Source organism: Lactuca virosa, chromosome 8 (assembly GCF_052849685.1).
Source record: "Lactuca virosa cultivar CGN04683 chromosome 8, Lactuca_virosa_CGN04683_v6, whole genome shotgun sequence".
Classification (NCBI taxonomy): Eukaryota; Viridiplantae; Streptophyta; class Magnoliopsida; order Asterales; family Asteraceae; genus Lactuca; species Lactuca virosa.
Window position 1 is genome coordinate 219,629,480 of NC_136433.1, and position 14,707 is coordinate 219,644,186.

General features: G+C 37.8%; 1 protein-coding gene across 1 annotated transcript; it reads right to left on the reverse strand.

The window, feature by feature from the left end:
• Positions 1 to 1,090: 1,090 nt before the first annotated feature.
• LOC145131258 (disease resistance protein Roq1-like) lies at positions 1,091 to 1,834 on the reverse strand. The gene has a single exon (XM_079065975.1). It carries the CDS (start codon positions 1,832 to 1,834, stop codon positions 1,091 to 1,093), a length of 744 nt encoding a protein of 247 aa, XP_078922101.1.
• Positions 1,835 to 14,707: the final 12,873 nt, after the last annotated feature.

The following is a 14,707-nucleotide window of genomic DNA, read 5'->3' on the forward strand; positions in this document are numbered from 1 at the left end:
TTCCCCATAGAATTCGTCCACTCCTCTAATAAGGAGTCCATTAGCCCAATATTCAACTATCACACAATTGATAGTTCTAGTCCCCTAAGTTTAATTAATCTCTTTTAGCCACAAAATTAATTCTTAATTAATTATTGACTAATATTAATTAAACAATGTGATTTCTCCTTTAATATATTATTCTCATAATATATTAATAAATCATAATTAATCCTCTCTCTCCATAAATCATCCTATCAAGTTGCTTTGGTGAAGGCAACCCAAAAGGACCATGCTCGCAATCGGGTCAAGTACATACCAAAATAGTTATGGGCTTAGACACTAATCCAACAAGACCCACAATTTTCGAGAAAGCCTCCTCGGTGAGCGAGGCCTGAATGAGGATTATGACACGTTGATCGGCCGACATCCAAGCGGAATAATCTGGATTTGGAGCCATCTTTTCTGCAACCATAAGCATAGGGGTAGGAGGGGTAGATGACCCATCAACATGATCAAACAGGTTCTGATAGGAGAGAAGATGTGAGATTTGATTTTTCCATAATAGGTAATTAGAGGATGATAGTTTAATTGTGAGAAGATGAAGGATAGAATACATGGTGATGGTGGGATCGGAAGAAGATGAGGAAGACATGGGGAGAAGAAAAGATTTAACTGAAAAGGAGAGGAAGAGATTAGCAGCGGCAGAAGAGGGATGTGAAAAGAGAGGGATTTATTTTTCTCTCTGATACCATGTGGTAAAATGACTCACCGCCCAAAACGGGAGGAGGCAATTGAATATATAGAGAACAAACTTACATAAGAGACCCTATAAAAGAGTTACATGAACACAAACATACAAAATTACATTTGACTGATAAAGAGTATGTTATTTTTATTACCTTGTCTTCTTTCAACAAATTGAGGGATTCCTCATGATTCCATACCCAACTGCGCTTCCATGGCTTCTCAGGTGATTCTTGACAAACTAGATCTCTTCCCGTCTCTTGAACCAATTGATGCATCTTCAATTCATTTCTTCCTCCAATTGTCAGAAAACATCTATCAATGAGCTTGGTTATCCCATATGATGTGTGAATACCACATTCCTTTAATATTGTTTCCGTAGCTTCTCTATCTTTTCCAACAAAAAACATGCAATATGCTTAAACAACTCTTTGCAATTTTCAGATGGCAAAGAATCAAAGCTAATCTGGAGGACCTTGTTTACATGAGTATGAAATTCTCTTGTCTCTAGCATTTCAAAGGTATCAGTCCATGTGGTTACATCTTCATTACTTAGAGAACTACCCAAAACCTTAAGAGCCAGAGGATGCCCTCCACAATACTTTGAAGCTCTTATTGCCTCATTTTTATAACCCTCCTTTGGATCATAGCCTCCAAATGCATGCCAACAAAAAAGTCTTAGAGATTCAGTAGCACAATAAAGTGAATGTTTTGTATGTTTTGGAGGAATTGTTAAACGAAACAATGCACATTTTTCTGTTACGGATCCATCTTTGGTTGTTACAATGATCTTGCTTCCTGGTTGAAATCCTTTTGTTCCAATCAACATATCCACCTGCTCAAAGTTATCAACACCATCAAGGACAACAAGCGTTTGTTTATGAAATAAGACTTTCTCAATCTTAGATGTGCACACATCTACATTATGTTCTTCAATCATTCTTTTCCTAAGAATGTCTCCAAGAAGCTGTTTTTGTAAATCGAGTAGCGCATATGTTTGGTCTGCACATTTTCTTTCAATGTCTTCAACAAAGCTACTTCTTTCAAATTCATGGCAGTGCAACCTATAGATATATTTTGCCAAAGTTGTTTTTCCCATCCCCGCCATTCCCCATATTGTGAGTATTTCAGCAGTTTTTGACAAAGATCCTCCTTTCAACCAGGAACTGATGGATGAATAGAAATGTCCATCCCAATTACGTGTGGGATTTTACACTCCGTGTATAGTGCCAGTCTACTTTTAATCTCCTTAACAAGTTCTTCAATTAACACCGTCTCTCGTCTGAAATTAGAATCAAATTTGATTAACTAGTCACAACCCATGTAAATCAAAATAAATTAACGTACTCAATAATTAGGCTTTTGCATCCGTTTATTTTATTTATTGACTCCACTAAGACGCTCATGCATTCCTAAAAGTTTTGATAGAGAGCTAATCCAACATATAATATTCAAAGGAGAAGCTGCTATAAATCTATCCCACAGATGGTTTCTAAAAAATTTTAGATTTTTTGTTTATTTAATAGGAGTTTGGATTCTCTAGGCATCGATTTGCTACATGGTTCCTTTTTGTTTACCATTCTGATCGATTTCATTTTACTTTTACGTGTTTCCTATAACACTCTGGGCTAGGTAAACATACATACACCCAACTAATCCTACTGTTAATCTATACCTTTTGTTCTTGGGAAGAACACCTTTTCAACATCATATTCTGGAAGATATAAATCTTACAAGAGTTTCGTGGAAATATAATACAGAAGTTTTACCGGCCATTTGCATCCTTTCCTTTCAAATCAGCAATCTCTGTAAGTCCGTTCGTCCATAACTCCAACTTACGAGCACCTTGGCTTTTCTTCTCCTCACCCGGCTCTATCTCCATCCTCTGTTTGTGTTCAAATAACGCTGCTCCAAAGGTACTTTCTTGATTCCTCACATGGGTTGGCTCAACATTGTAAAACGGGGAGAACAATATGGTTGGAAGCCTTTCGTTCCTCAAGGACCATCACGAGTTCATCTAGACACCATGCTGAAGATGCGTAATTCTTGGACAACACGATTATCGAAGCACGGGAGTTTTTATAGCTCTTGCAAGCTCGGGTTTTAGTTCTTCCCCAGTTTCAACCTCTTCTTCATCAAGAAAAGTAGAGATGTTTTCATTCACTAAAGCTTGGTAGAGGTTGTCTTTACCTTTGAAACTCAAGACGAGTGTCTTTACCTTTGAAACTCAAGAAAACATCATATGTTATTGCCGGTTCTTGTTCTTCTTGTAATTCAGTGAGGATGGCCATTACAAGAGTGTATATGAGCTGGCATTATAAGTTTCGTTGCTTCAGATTTTTGTTGCCTTAAATCTAAACTCGAGATGATGTCTCTTGTTTGGTAGCAGAGTCAAAGTTTGGCAACAAAGTAAATGTTTATTTTCTTGTTTAGCTGACTTGGTCTCCGGCCGAATAGATTGTTCTGGGCGTTTGGAAAAGGCAAACGATTTGATCTGAATTTTATTCAACTTTTGCTTCTTAATAGCATCTACGATAAGAGAATTCTTTGTTGAAGATTTTTTAAAAGCTTCGATTGAAAAAGCTTATTATCTTTGTAATAGCCTAATAGGGAGATATTAACTATACTAACCATATAGATGACTATATTGACAAAAATAACCATTTCTTCCCGGTTTTGAAATATAATCGCTTTCTCTAAACAAGGCATTCCGGAGGATTATGCTCGTTCCGGAATTGGTGGCGGTTAGGTGACTTCCAACATAAAGTTTATCGGAACCTGGTAAAATACATTCGGACTAACGTAGTTAACACCGTACATGCGAGATGTAGACGTACATTCCAGACTAACCGTCATAGGGCTGAGCAAAACCAAAACCAAAAAACCGACTAAAACCAAACCAAAGTCATCGGTTTTGGGTTTAGATTTTTCAAAACCAAAAAAATTGGTTTGGGTTTGGTTTTTAGGTTTAAAACTTTTTTTTTAATAAATGTTATATGTTTGATTAAAACAATAAATATAAAAAAGTTTCAAAACCTTACCTCGTCACTAACGCTTCTCATATCTCACTTCTCAACTTCTGACAGGCATGAGCATGACTACATCAGAAAGGCACAAACATTATCCCTAAGTCAGTAAATCGCAATCGCCTAGTTGGTACGTGAATAAGATGCAAGCAAGATAAAGGCTCTCGAGTCTCGATGCAAGGAAGATAACGACACACTGAATTTGTTTCATTTTATTTAGAATTGTTGGAAAATGGGTTGAAAGCCAAAATCCATCAACCCATGGGTTGAACCCAAAAACTTAAGAAACCAACCCATGAACCTTAAAACCCAACTCGTTCAAAAAAAACGAAGTTAATGGTTTCAAAACCCAAAAACCAACATTGTCGGTTTGGGTTCGATTTCACCCTAAAACCAAGCCTAACCGACCCGTGCACACCCCTATCCGTCATTATTCAAGGTTGTTATTATTCAAGGTTGACGTTGTACATTCCGGTATGTCTTAGTACATTCCAGACATTGTTTAGGCAAACATAGTTTCAAGAATTTTTCACTACATATCCTATGTTTTCCATCTTTTCTTTCACTTACAACCAAGAATTCGTAATTGTGTTTTAAATTTTTTTGAATATTAGTTTCTGAGACTGTGATCATGAAAACATCTTTGTCAATGTGGTTGCGTACTTGCATAACCTCCAAAGAACCAACCTTCGTAGTTTCGCCAAAAATAGAATAGATGTCATGGATCATTTCAACTTTTTTTGTAGCTCTTGGATGTGTGGCAAGAATTTGTTTGCCAAATTTTAATTAATTATTTTTATTTATTAATCTTGTTACGATTAATTGTTTCATTTTGCCAAAAAGTTTAGCTTCATACAGTCTGTGTGTGCATACTACCAATGACATTTATATAGGTAGTGTCCCACTGAGAAGGGACTACATGTGTTCACTGTTCATAGTGGTTGCTATGGACAGAAACGACTAGACCCTACCTATAAATACCCATTTTCATAAAGTTATAATGAAGATAAAACCATTTGCTCATAAACCATAATCTAAAATAAGATATAAAGAAAAACATCATGGAATCTCAAATAATAAAGCTGTTAATGTGTCACAACTATCATTTTGGGCTAGGCTTTTCCTATTCATAATTCTAGATAGATCTATATGTAACTATGTAACGCTACGATTAAGTGTAAACCAAACTTCAATACTAGATCAGTTATACATCCAAAACAGTGTTCCAAGTCAAAACTTCCTCGTATAAGCCCAAAAATCAAATCCAATAAGTTATGTGCATTCAACTCTGGGCCTTAACCCAAGCCTTTCGGTCCAAACCTCTAAATGGACCAAAAATTTCTTATTGGGCCCTAATGGGCCGATAACCTCTCAACTTGGTTCTCTTGGGCCAAGAATGCACATTTGGGCCCTAGTTGGGCCTAAATTCGTTAGGCAATGGCAATTGGGCCATAAGACCTTTAGTGGGCCTTATTGGGCCGTGGACACTCTCCTTGGGTCATAGTGGGCCCAATACTCCATTTGGCATTATTTTGGGCTAATACCCTTCATGGATCCTTTTTGGGCCGAGAATTATTTATTTTTAGGCCTTTAAACCCTTATTGGGCTAATGGTCCTCGGTTACACATCAAACCAAAGCCAAATCCTTTCCCATCTCCTATTCTCGGCCCTATACAAAAAGAAATAATAACAAGAGGATTAGTGCTTGACACCTCACCTATGCACAACAAATAACTATGTATTAACCTCCATGCATCTAAGCATGGAGGATTTGTCCAACATACTTCTAAGTTTCCTCTCTCTCTCTCCTCCCTCCTTCATAATTCGGCCGACCCATCCCCTTTAATCCCTCATTCCTCACTTCAAATTCATTCAAAACCCTCTCGTCTCTCAAAAACTCAAAGAACTTCCATCCCTCTTTCTCTTCAAAATCGTGAGAAGTGTGTGTGTTGCTCAAGAAAATTTCTTCAAGCTTGGTAAGTTAATAACTATACTCAAGTTGTTACATTCCTTTTTATACTAAGATTGTCCCTCATAATCACCTTATTTTCGTTTTCATACTCCTAGAACCCTCTAAGTTTCAAAATCTCTTCGCAAAGGAGCATTCAAGGCCGAAAACATCCTTCCATTCCTCTTCAAAACCAATCAAGCCCAAGGTGAGCTTCATACCCCTTGTTTTTCGTGATTTACTATCTTTTAGGGGAGAATACACGCTAGTTTTGTGTAAAATCTTGTTATGTATGCTTGCATGTGTATGTTTGGTATAATATATGTGTTATTATGTTGTGATTTTATGCTAAAAAATTCAAAATTTCGAGATTTGCTCAAGCCTTGAAGTTGTTGGAATAACTTACATTATGTAGCTTCTTAGGTTTGTTTAAAGAGGCTAAGAAATCTTGAATATTCAAAATAAAACTAAAGAAATCGTAATAAGGGGGCCATATTTGTCAGTTTTCATAAAAGTGGGCTTTTATTGACATTCACGGTTTTTAGTGGGCTAAAAATGTCATTTTTCGTAAATATGGGCTTTTATTGACATTCACGGTTTTTAGTGGGCCAAAAATGTCATTTTTCGTAAATATGGGCTTTTATTGACATACACGGTTATATTAGGCCTAAAGTGGCATTCTTGTTAAAAATGGGCTTTAAATGTCATTCACGGTTTTATTAGGCCAAAAGTGGCATTTTTGGTTAAAAATGGGCTTTAAATGTCATTCACGGTTTTATTGGGCCAAAAGTGTCATTTTTTGATAAAAATGGGCTTTTAAGGTCATTCACGGTTTTTATGGGCCAAAAGAGTCAGTTTTCATTAAAATGGGCTTTCATTTGATATTCTCGGTTTTAATGGGCCAAAGGTGTCATTTTCGGTAAAAATGGGCTTATATGACATTTTCATTTACAATGGGCTGAAAATGAACTATTGGTCCAAAAATGACATTTCTATATAAAATGGGCCAAAATTTGATCATTTGGTAAAATGGGCCACTTATAACAATTTGTACCAAAAATTGGACCTTATATGGCCCTTTTGTCTTAGTTGGGCCTTATAGTGTCAAATTTGTGTTAAATGGGCCTTAACATCAAATTTATAAGAATTGGGTTTCTCGTGATCATATTGTCAACAATCGACTATTTTGATAACAACGATGAAACAACGAACTATCCCGACACTCTCGAGGAAAATGACCACATTTTTACTATGTATGAGTTATAGTCAAAGATATACACTCGTAACATTATTTTTAACGCTAAAATAATGAAACACACTATTCGCGTAGAAATGTCGTTAAGGCTCTTGTGAGACGCGCATTCACCGTACCTACCTTAGTGTACACCGTAAGCATTTAGTTATAACCAGAGTCTCCTGAAGGGAGAACGGGAATTTGTGTATAGATCTGTACGGGGTTGACACCCCACACCTGAGCTGCTCGCTATAACTAGACAAGCCAGTCTAGGGTGACAAATGTCTTCAACGAAACTGACGCCTGAAGAACATCAAGACAGGCACACCGTCGTATTAGTATGGTTATAACGACTCACATAGAGAATCACAAAACTATTAAAGCTTTATGTTGAATATACATACCCCTCAGTTTTTGCAAAGTATAAACACTTTGTTGATTAATTGCACTGTCCACCTCACTCCGGTCTTTGGGTTTAAGACCACAATATCTCATAACACATAAAATACAGGATTTTTTGGGAATCACCCTCAATACATTTTTCAAACCAGATAAAACAAGGATACACATGCTATATTACGAGATTTGAAACAAAACTCACAAACTACTTTTACAAGAAAATATCAGATTTTCTGGAATTTGCAACTAATACAAAGTCTTCTTACAAATATGCTTATGAACTCACCAACATTTTATATGTTGACGCTTTCAAAATAACTTGTATCCTCAGGAACACATTAAGCAAGTGGGCAGCGTTGGACTTTTGGGATGTTGTTGTATTTTGTCTTCTACATACACTTGATATTTTTGGGATGTAATTCTATTAACAAACACAATGGTGTAAACTATGAAGGTTGTTATATTTTATGCATGGTAATGATGATGTCTATGTTTCATTTATATACACTTGTTATGATATTACAAGATGAAGTCATTCTCCCCCGGACGTTTCCGCCGTTTCCGGTTCGGGGGTGTGACATAATGTGTGTATACAGTCACTCCTTTGCCTACCCACAACCTAAAAAAGTACTTAAAACCATTTAATCCACAGTTGTAAGCACAAAGCTTAATGAGTTCCCTAAAATACCACACATAAAAATATACATACAATGGATAAAAATAATGGCCTTAGTCACAAAGTTGGTTCGCCCCTTTGGCCTTCATCATAAATTTGGTCCGCCCCTGGTGTGACAACCAGGGAAATATGTCACCAACCGCTGTTAGATTCTAACATTGTCAGCAACATGTAATAGGACAACTGTAACACTCGAGAATTTGGTATGTTTCCTTTAGCCCCTTAATACAAAAATCATCTCATTTTAGTCCCTAGCTATTACGCGGGGCATACTCTGAGTACACTTAACGTACTAGCTCATTTCCAGATCGTGGGTTCACCTACGTGCGCGGGGCGTACGTAGGAGTACGCAAGGCGTACGTGGTGCAGAGGAAAACCCTAATTTTTAGGGTTTGCACCCTATTTAAACAACTTATAACGCCTTTTGACATTTTATTGATCAACCTCCATCACCCTATGCCCTAATATTGAAACCCTAAGTGTATTTGCTGAGATTTGAGCTTGAAAGTGAGTTTGTTGGTGTTTTTTGGTGACGATGAAGAAGAAGAAGAGGAACACCTGCAGGTTGCTTGGGAGTAGCTTGAGCTTGTAGATCCAGAGTTATCTTCACCTTAGCAAGCCTTTTGAGGTAAAAAGCTCTCATCTTGATGGTCCTTATGCCAGATCCATTTTATGGTGTTAAAGATGCATTTTGGGTCTTTTAAGTCATATATGAATTTATGATCTACTCCAGAAGCCATGGATGCCATATCTTAGCTCCATTGAGGTCCCTTGTCCATAAAAATGTAATCTTTATGAGAGATTTGGGTCCATTCAAGTGTTAAGATTCTTATTAAGCTTCTTTTTGAGTTTTGGGCCTTAGTAAGCCATTCATGGGTGTAAACTTGCCAACTTTACGTGATAAAGTCACCTTCTAGAATCAGATATAAGAGTATGGCATGTTGGCTTAACCGAATAAGTGCTTAATGAAATGGTTTGGCTGTCTGCCGAGTACGCGGGGTGTACTCAACTCATACACTGTGCGTACTCAGCTCGTACGTTGGGCGTACTGCCCCGGATGGAGTACGCCAAGCATAAGTCTGAGTACGCCCAGCGTACTCAATTGTTTCACTTTTGGGTTGACTTCCTCGGGTTTGAGCCATATTTTGGGCTTTTAGGGTTTGGGCCTTATTGGGTCATTGGACTAATGACTTTAGGCCATGGATAGACTATGGACTTTCTTGGGTTTGGGTCCATGAGGATTTTGGGCCCAATTTGGAAGTTGGGCCTTATTGGACCTTGGGATGCCATTTAGGAATTTGGGCCTTTTGAGCAATGGGTTGGGCCTTGGTTTTGGGCCAAGTAAGAAAAAGGGTAAAATGGTATTTTGCCCTGGATATTGGACAAGTAACTTAGATTCTTGATTATGGGTCGAGATCCAATTATTAATTGGATATTTATTTGATGATATTAGCGTGGGGATTTTGTGAACCAGTAAACTGATATTTTATCTGAGCTATTCTGCAGCTTAAGGTGAGTTTCCTTGTTGTGTTTAGCAGGTCGAAGGCAGCAATGTCGGCCCATGGTTTGTTATGTTTAGGATGTCAGTTGTCTGCGTGACTCTTGCATGTATTATGTGTTTATATGATTACTGGGCGGGGCCCGATGCCGGGCGGGGCCTGATGATTTATATTGTATGCTATTTATCTTTGTGACTTTTATGCATGTGTTTATATGTTATATGTATACCGTGCGGGGCCCGATGACAGGTGGGTTCTATTATTTTGGTGTACGTATATGTACGATGTGTGTACGTACCGAAGGTCCCGATGTTGCGAGGGTATTAAGTACTTTGGGCGTACTCCCAGGGTACGTTGAGCGTACTCACCAGAGGGAAGACTTGGGCTTATTTCGGGTTATTTTGGGAATTATAGACTTTGGGCCCTTGTTGGTACGTGAGTTTTTCTGTGATGAGCTTTTAGACTTGGACCCATTTTTGACATGGCATATCTTTTGGGTTTTGGGCCATATTTGGACTTTGGGTGTCCTTTAGGAATTGGGCCACTATTTGGCTTTTAGTGCCTTTGAGTTGGGCCTCGGTTATTGGGCCAAGTGAGGGAAGGGTAAAATGGTCTATTACCCTAGGTATTGGACAAATAAACTAGATTCTCGGTTATGGTTTATGGCCCAATTATTAATTGGGGTTTTATTTGATTGGTTAGCGCGGATATTCTTCGGTTCAATAGCCCGAGCATCTGTTTGACTGACAGTTGACTGAGGTGAGTTTCCTCACTGTGTTTAGCAGGTCGAAGGCACCAATTCTGGCACATGGTTTATTATGATTATGATGCTAGTTGTCTGCGTGACTCTGCATGTATGATTTCTGATATGTATACCGGGCAGGTCCCGATGTCGGGTGGGGCCTGATGATTATATTGTATGCTATTTATCTTTGTGGTTTGTGCATGTGTTTATGTGTTTGTATGTATATCAGGCAGTGCCCAATGCGGGCAGGGTCCATTATTTACTGACATATATGTTCCGAGCAGGGCTAGATGTCGGGTGGGGCCCGATGACGGGTCAGGCCCATTATGTGTTTGATATGTATGCTATGTGGTATTTTGGGGAACTCACTAAGCTTCATGCTTACGGTTTTTAGTTTATGTTTCAGGTACTTTTGGAACGAAAGGGAAGAGCTCAGGATGATCGCATTGCACGCACCATATTGTTCCGCATTTTAATTAACTCTGATGTATTTTGATGATTTTGACATACTCTGATTTCACTATGGTTTTATGATTACATTTTGGATGATAGTTTTATTATTATAAAATTGAAATTTTTAGTCTTAAATTTTGGGACATTACAACTTGGTATCAGAGCCTTGGTTTGAGGGATTCAGGCATACTCTCAGGGGGGTGTCTAAACTCAAACTGAGGATTTGGTAGATTTTTCAAAAAAAATGTTTTATAAAAAGAGTTTTCTAATAAAAGAAAGGTGTGTGGTGCATGCAATCGACCGAGTTCAAGTAAGTTATTCCCAGAATACCCATAGATTTTTGTTATGTTATATGTTATGAGAACTGCATGCTAGATTAGGGCTAAGGATCTGCTCACGATTTCATGCTTGGAGAGATGCCTTTATATTCTTGATTGTTTGAGCTTTTAGAACTGCATCCTAGTATGGATTTCAGATGATTGGATGGATTGGACTGATATGTCATGCCTTGTAGCCTAAGAGGTATTGGATGTTATACTAGATTTGGAATCTTTCTTGGTAGGAAGTGAGCATGAGATATCCTCTGTTTGGTTGTGGCTTGGAGTGTTACTGCTTGAATGTTGCTTGCTTTGTGCTTTGTGGGACCCTTAATGATGTGAGTTAACTATTAAGTGAATATGTTAAGTCACATGTTGTATAGGTTAAATAATCTCAGAGTGACGGATTTGACCCTACTGCGCAACTCTTCTTTGAGTCTAACCGTTGTAGGGATGAGTCATTTACTCGAAGGATTATCTAAGCTTTGTTGCATGTGATTGTATTCATGAAGTAGTTAACTGACATTATTGGGAGTTCTTTAGCAGCTGATGGCAGGCTGAGTTCGGGAACCTATGAGAGCCTAGGATGTGTTGTAGTGGGTTGGCTTGCGCTATTTAGCGATGAGTGTTCATTTGAGAACGGGTGTATATGAATGGATAGGATACATGTGGACCAGAGTAGTGACCTAGAGGATCCGAGATGATTCTTGAGGAAAGTATGTATAAGTGTTGAAAGTAGTATTGGGCCCGTACTACTGGAAGCACAGGATCCATACTCGACACGAGGAAAAATTAGGGGATTCTAAGGAATTGGTTAAGGAAGATCGCATGGTTTGGCACCATGATTCATTATAGTGTATTTTGGCCTTTAACGGTTTATCGGTTATGGTCATCCATGCTGAGGATGGTTTGTGGTTATAGTACTGAGAGTCCTCGGCTTGTGTGGTTTTCTCTGGAAGTTGGGTCATGCAGTTAGGGAGAGAAAGAAAATTGTTGCTTTTGAGCATTTTCAAGTTATTGGGTTGCTTGTTGGCAGTTGGGGGTTTCTGAGTGGTCTTTAGAGTTTTATTTATAAGATGTTAAAGGGACTTTTATGGAATATGTTAGTATTATTTTCAAAATCGTAACCGAGATGGATTTCGAGGACGAAATCTAATTTAAGTGGGGAAGAATTCTAACATTCTATTTCCTGCCATTTCTGGGTCGTGGGCCGAAAGTCGATTGTGTAAGGCTTTGGGCCTTCTGGAGACAAAGTTTAGTCCTGTGGAAGAAGGTAATGTTAGTTAAGAGATTTTACCCTTGAATTGTGTTTTGGGCCGAAGGGTAGAAAGGGAAAAGTCATAGGTCGGGTTCTTGCATGAAATATGGATTTTTATTCGAGAATTTTTTAGTCCAAGATACTTCGATAATATTGTAGAGCTCTTCAGCACCTTTCCGTGGATATAAAGAGCGTCGAAAATGGAGTTGAAACGAAGACGTTACGACCGTTTGAATTTAGGGCGATTTTTGGGTTAGCCACGTACGCAGGGCGTACGAGGAGTACGTTGAGCGTACTAGGGCATCCCTAGTACGTTGGGCGTACTAGGAGTATGTTGGGCGTACGCGATCAGTGCCCAAACCCTATTTTCGTGGTTTGAGCCCTATTTAAGCTCCTTAACTCCCCCAAACCCATTCCATTCTTAGTCTCCACCTCTCCAACACTAGCTCTAGATACCCTAACCCTAGATTGAGCCTTTTGAGCAAAAAGAAGGTGTTTTAAGTGCTTTGGAGTGTTCTTGGTGCACCTTTGAGAAGAATGAACTCATTGAAGAAGCATTGGTTTCTTTGGAGCTTGTAGATCCATACCTTGTTCACCTTGATCCTTCTTCTAGAGGTATAAAGTTTGAATCTTGATGATGAAATTGTTAGGTCTAGCTAGTTTTGGGTGTTATGGGTTTTTGGTCACTTTAAGTTCATAAATTTTAGATCTTGAAAGTTTGTGACCTTGTTATGGATAAAGTTGGAAACTTTATCCATCTAAACATCATAATAATTTAGATCTAAAAGCTTGAGACTTGGACTTAATGGATTAAATTGAAAAAGATGCACTTTTGGACCCTTTGAGACTCGAAGACTAGATCTTGGTTGGTTGGACCATTTTAACGGATAAAGTTGGAAACTTTATCCATTATGGAGTTATTAGGAACCATAAAAATATCATCTTGATGGGTTTTGACGAATCATGCGTAAGTTGATGTTCATATTATGGGATTATGTCACACCCCCGAACCAGACGGCGGAAACGTTCGAGGGCTCGTGTGACTTACATTGAAATATCATCACAATGAATATACATGAAACAGAACATAAACATCACCATGCATTAATACGTTACAACCGTCATTGTTCACATCAAGTACATTGTTTACATTACATAATACATAACATAAATTGTTTATCGATTAACATCACACAAAAGACGTTTCAGAAACACGCTTGATAATTCTTCATTCTAACGGTTACATGAGAACACAAGTTATTTTGAAAACGGTCAACATATATAATGTTGGTGAGTTCATAAGCAGGTTTGATGTGAAAATGTTTTGTAATGTTTGTAAAACCCAGAAAATCCGATATTTTCTGTAACAAAAATTGTTTACGAAAAAAAAAGTGTGATGATCCATAAGTATACGTGTATATGATTTCAAAACATGTAAAAGTGAAATGCCTTTCATAATAGTTCCTTGTATTATAGTTGTTGTAAGTAGAAGTGAATAATGTTGTTCCCCGGAAAACCCGATGTTTTCCGATATAAATACTATGATAGTTTTGTATTATTGTATAATCACTTTGCATTGTCGCAGCGTATGAATATGATTTCCCATGATTACTTAGATGGTAATGGATCTCTATGTGAGTCGTTATAACCATGCATAATAATGACTAATTCGCCTGTCTTGACATTTTATCTAATGCCGGTTTTGAATTAAGATTTTGTCACCCTAGACTGGCCAGGTCTAACTGTAGCAAACAGCTCCGGTGTGGGGGAGTCACCCGCATATAGATTTATACACAAACTCTCGCTCTCCCTCCAGGAGACACTTATTATAACTACAGGCTACGACCGACACTTATTAATGCCGCCCGTTATTTCTCGCTAAATCCCAATGAAATTGAATAACCTTGTTTTACAACCCGAATGATGTTTACGTGAATGTGAAGTAAGCCTAACAGACATGAAAGAGGACAACGATGGTCCACTAATTATGTATGTTATTATAGACTGTCGAGTATGCTACGAACACGTTATAGCCCATTAAGCATATTATGAATGTTTAGGGTCTTATTAGCAATGCAAATAGACCACTAAGGCCCAATAGCATGTTAAAGTTGATAAAGGCCCATTGGGTATGTAATTGGGTCACCGGAAGCCCAATAAACATTTGTGAATATATTGGGCCCAATAATCATGATATTGGGCCACAAAGGCCCAATAGCACGAACAGAAGATTTTTGAGCCCAATCATTGAATCATTTATAGTTTATCGATTTTAAGTTCGTAGTGTAGGTATTTGTTGTAAGCTAAATGTTTATTCGAAGTGTTAAAATAATTTGACGTTTGATTTATAACGAAGCTTGGTTATATATATATATATATATATATATATATATATATATATATATATATATATATATATATATATA

What these genes read in the sequence shown, in the direction of transcription:
- LOC145131258 (XM_079065975.1), bottom strand. Translation starts at nt 1,834, where the DNA reads ATGGCGGGGATGGGAAAAACAACTTTGGCAAAATATATCTATAGGTTG.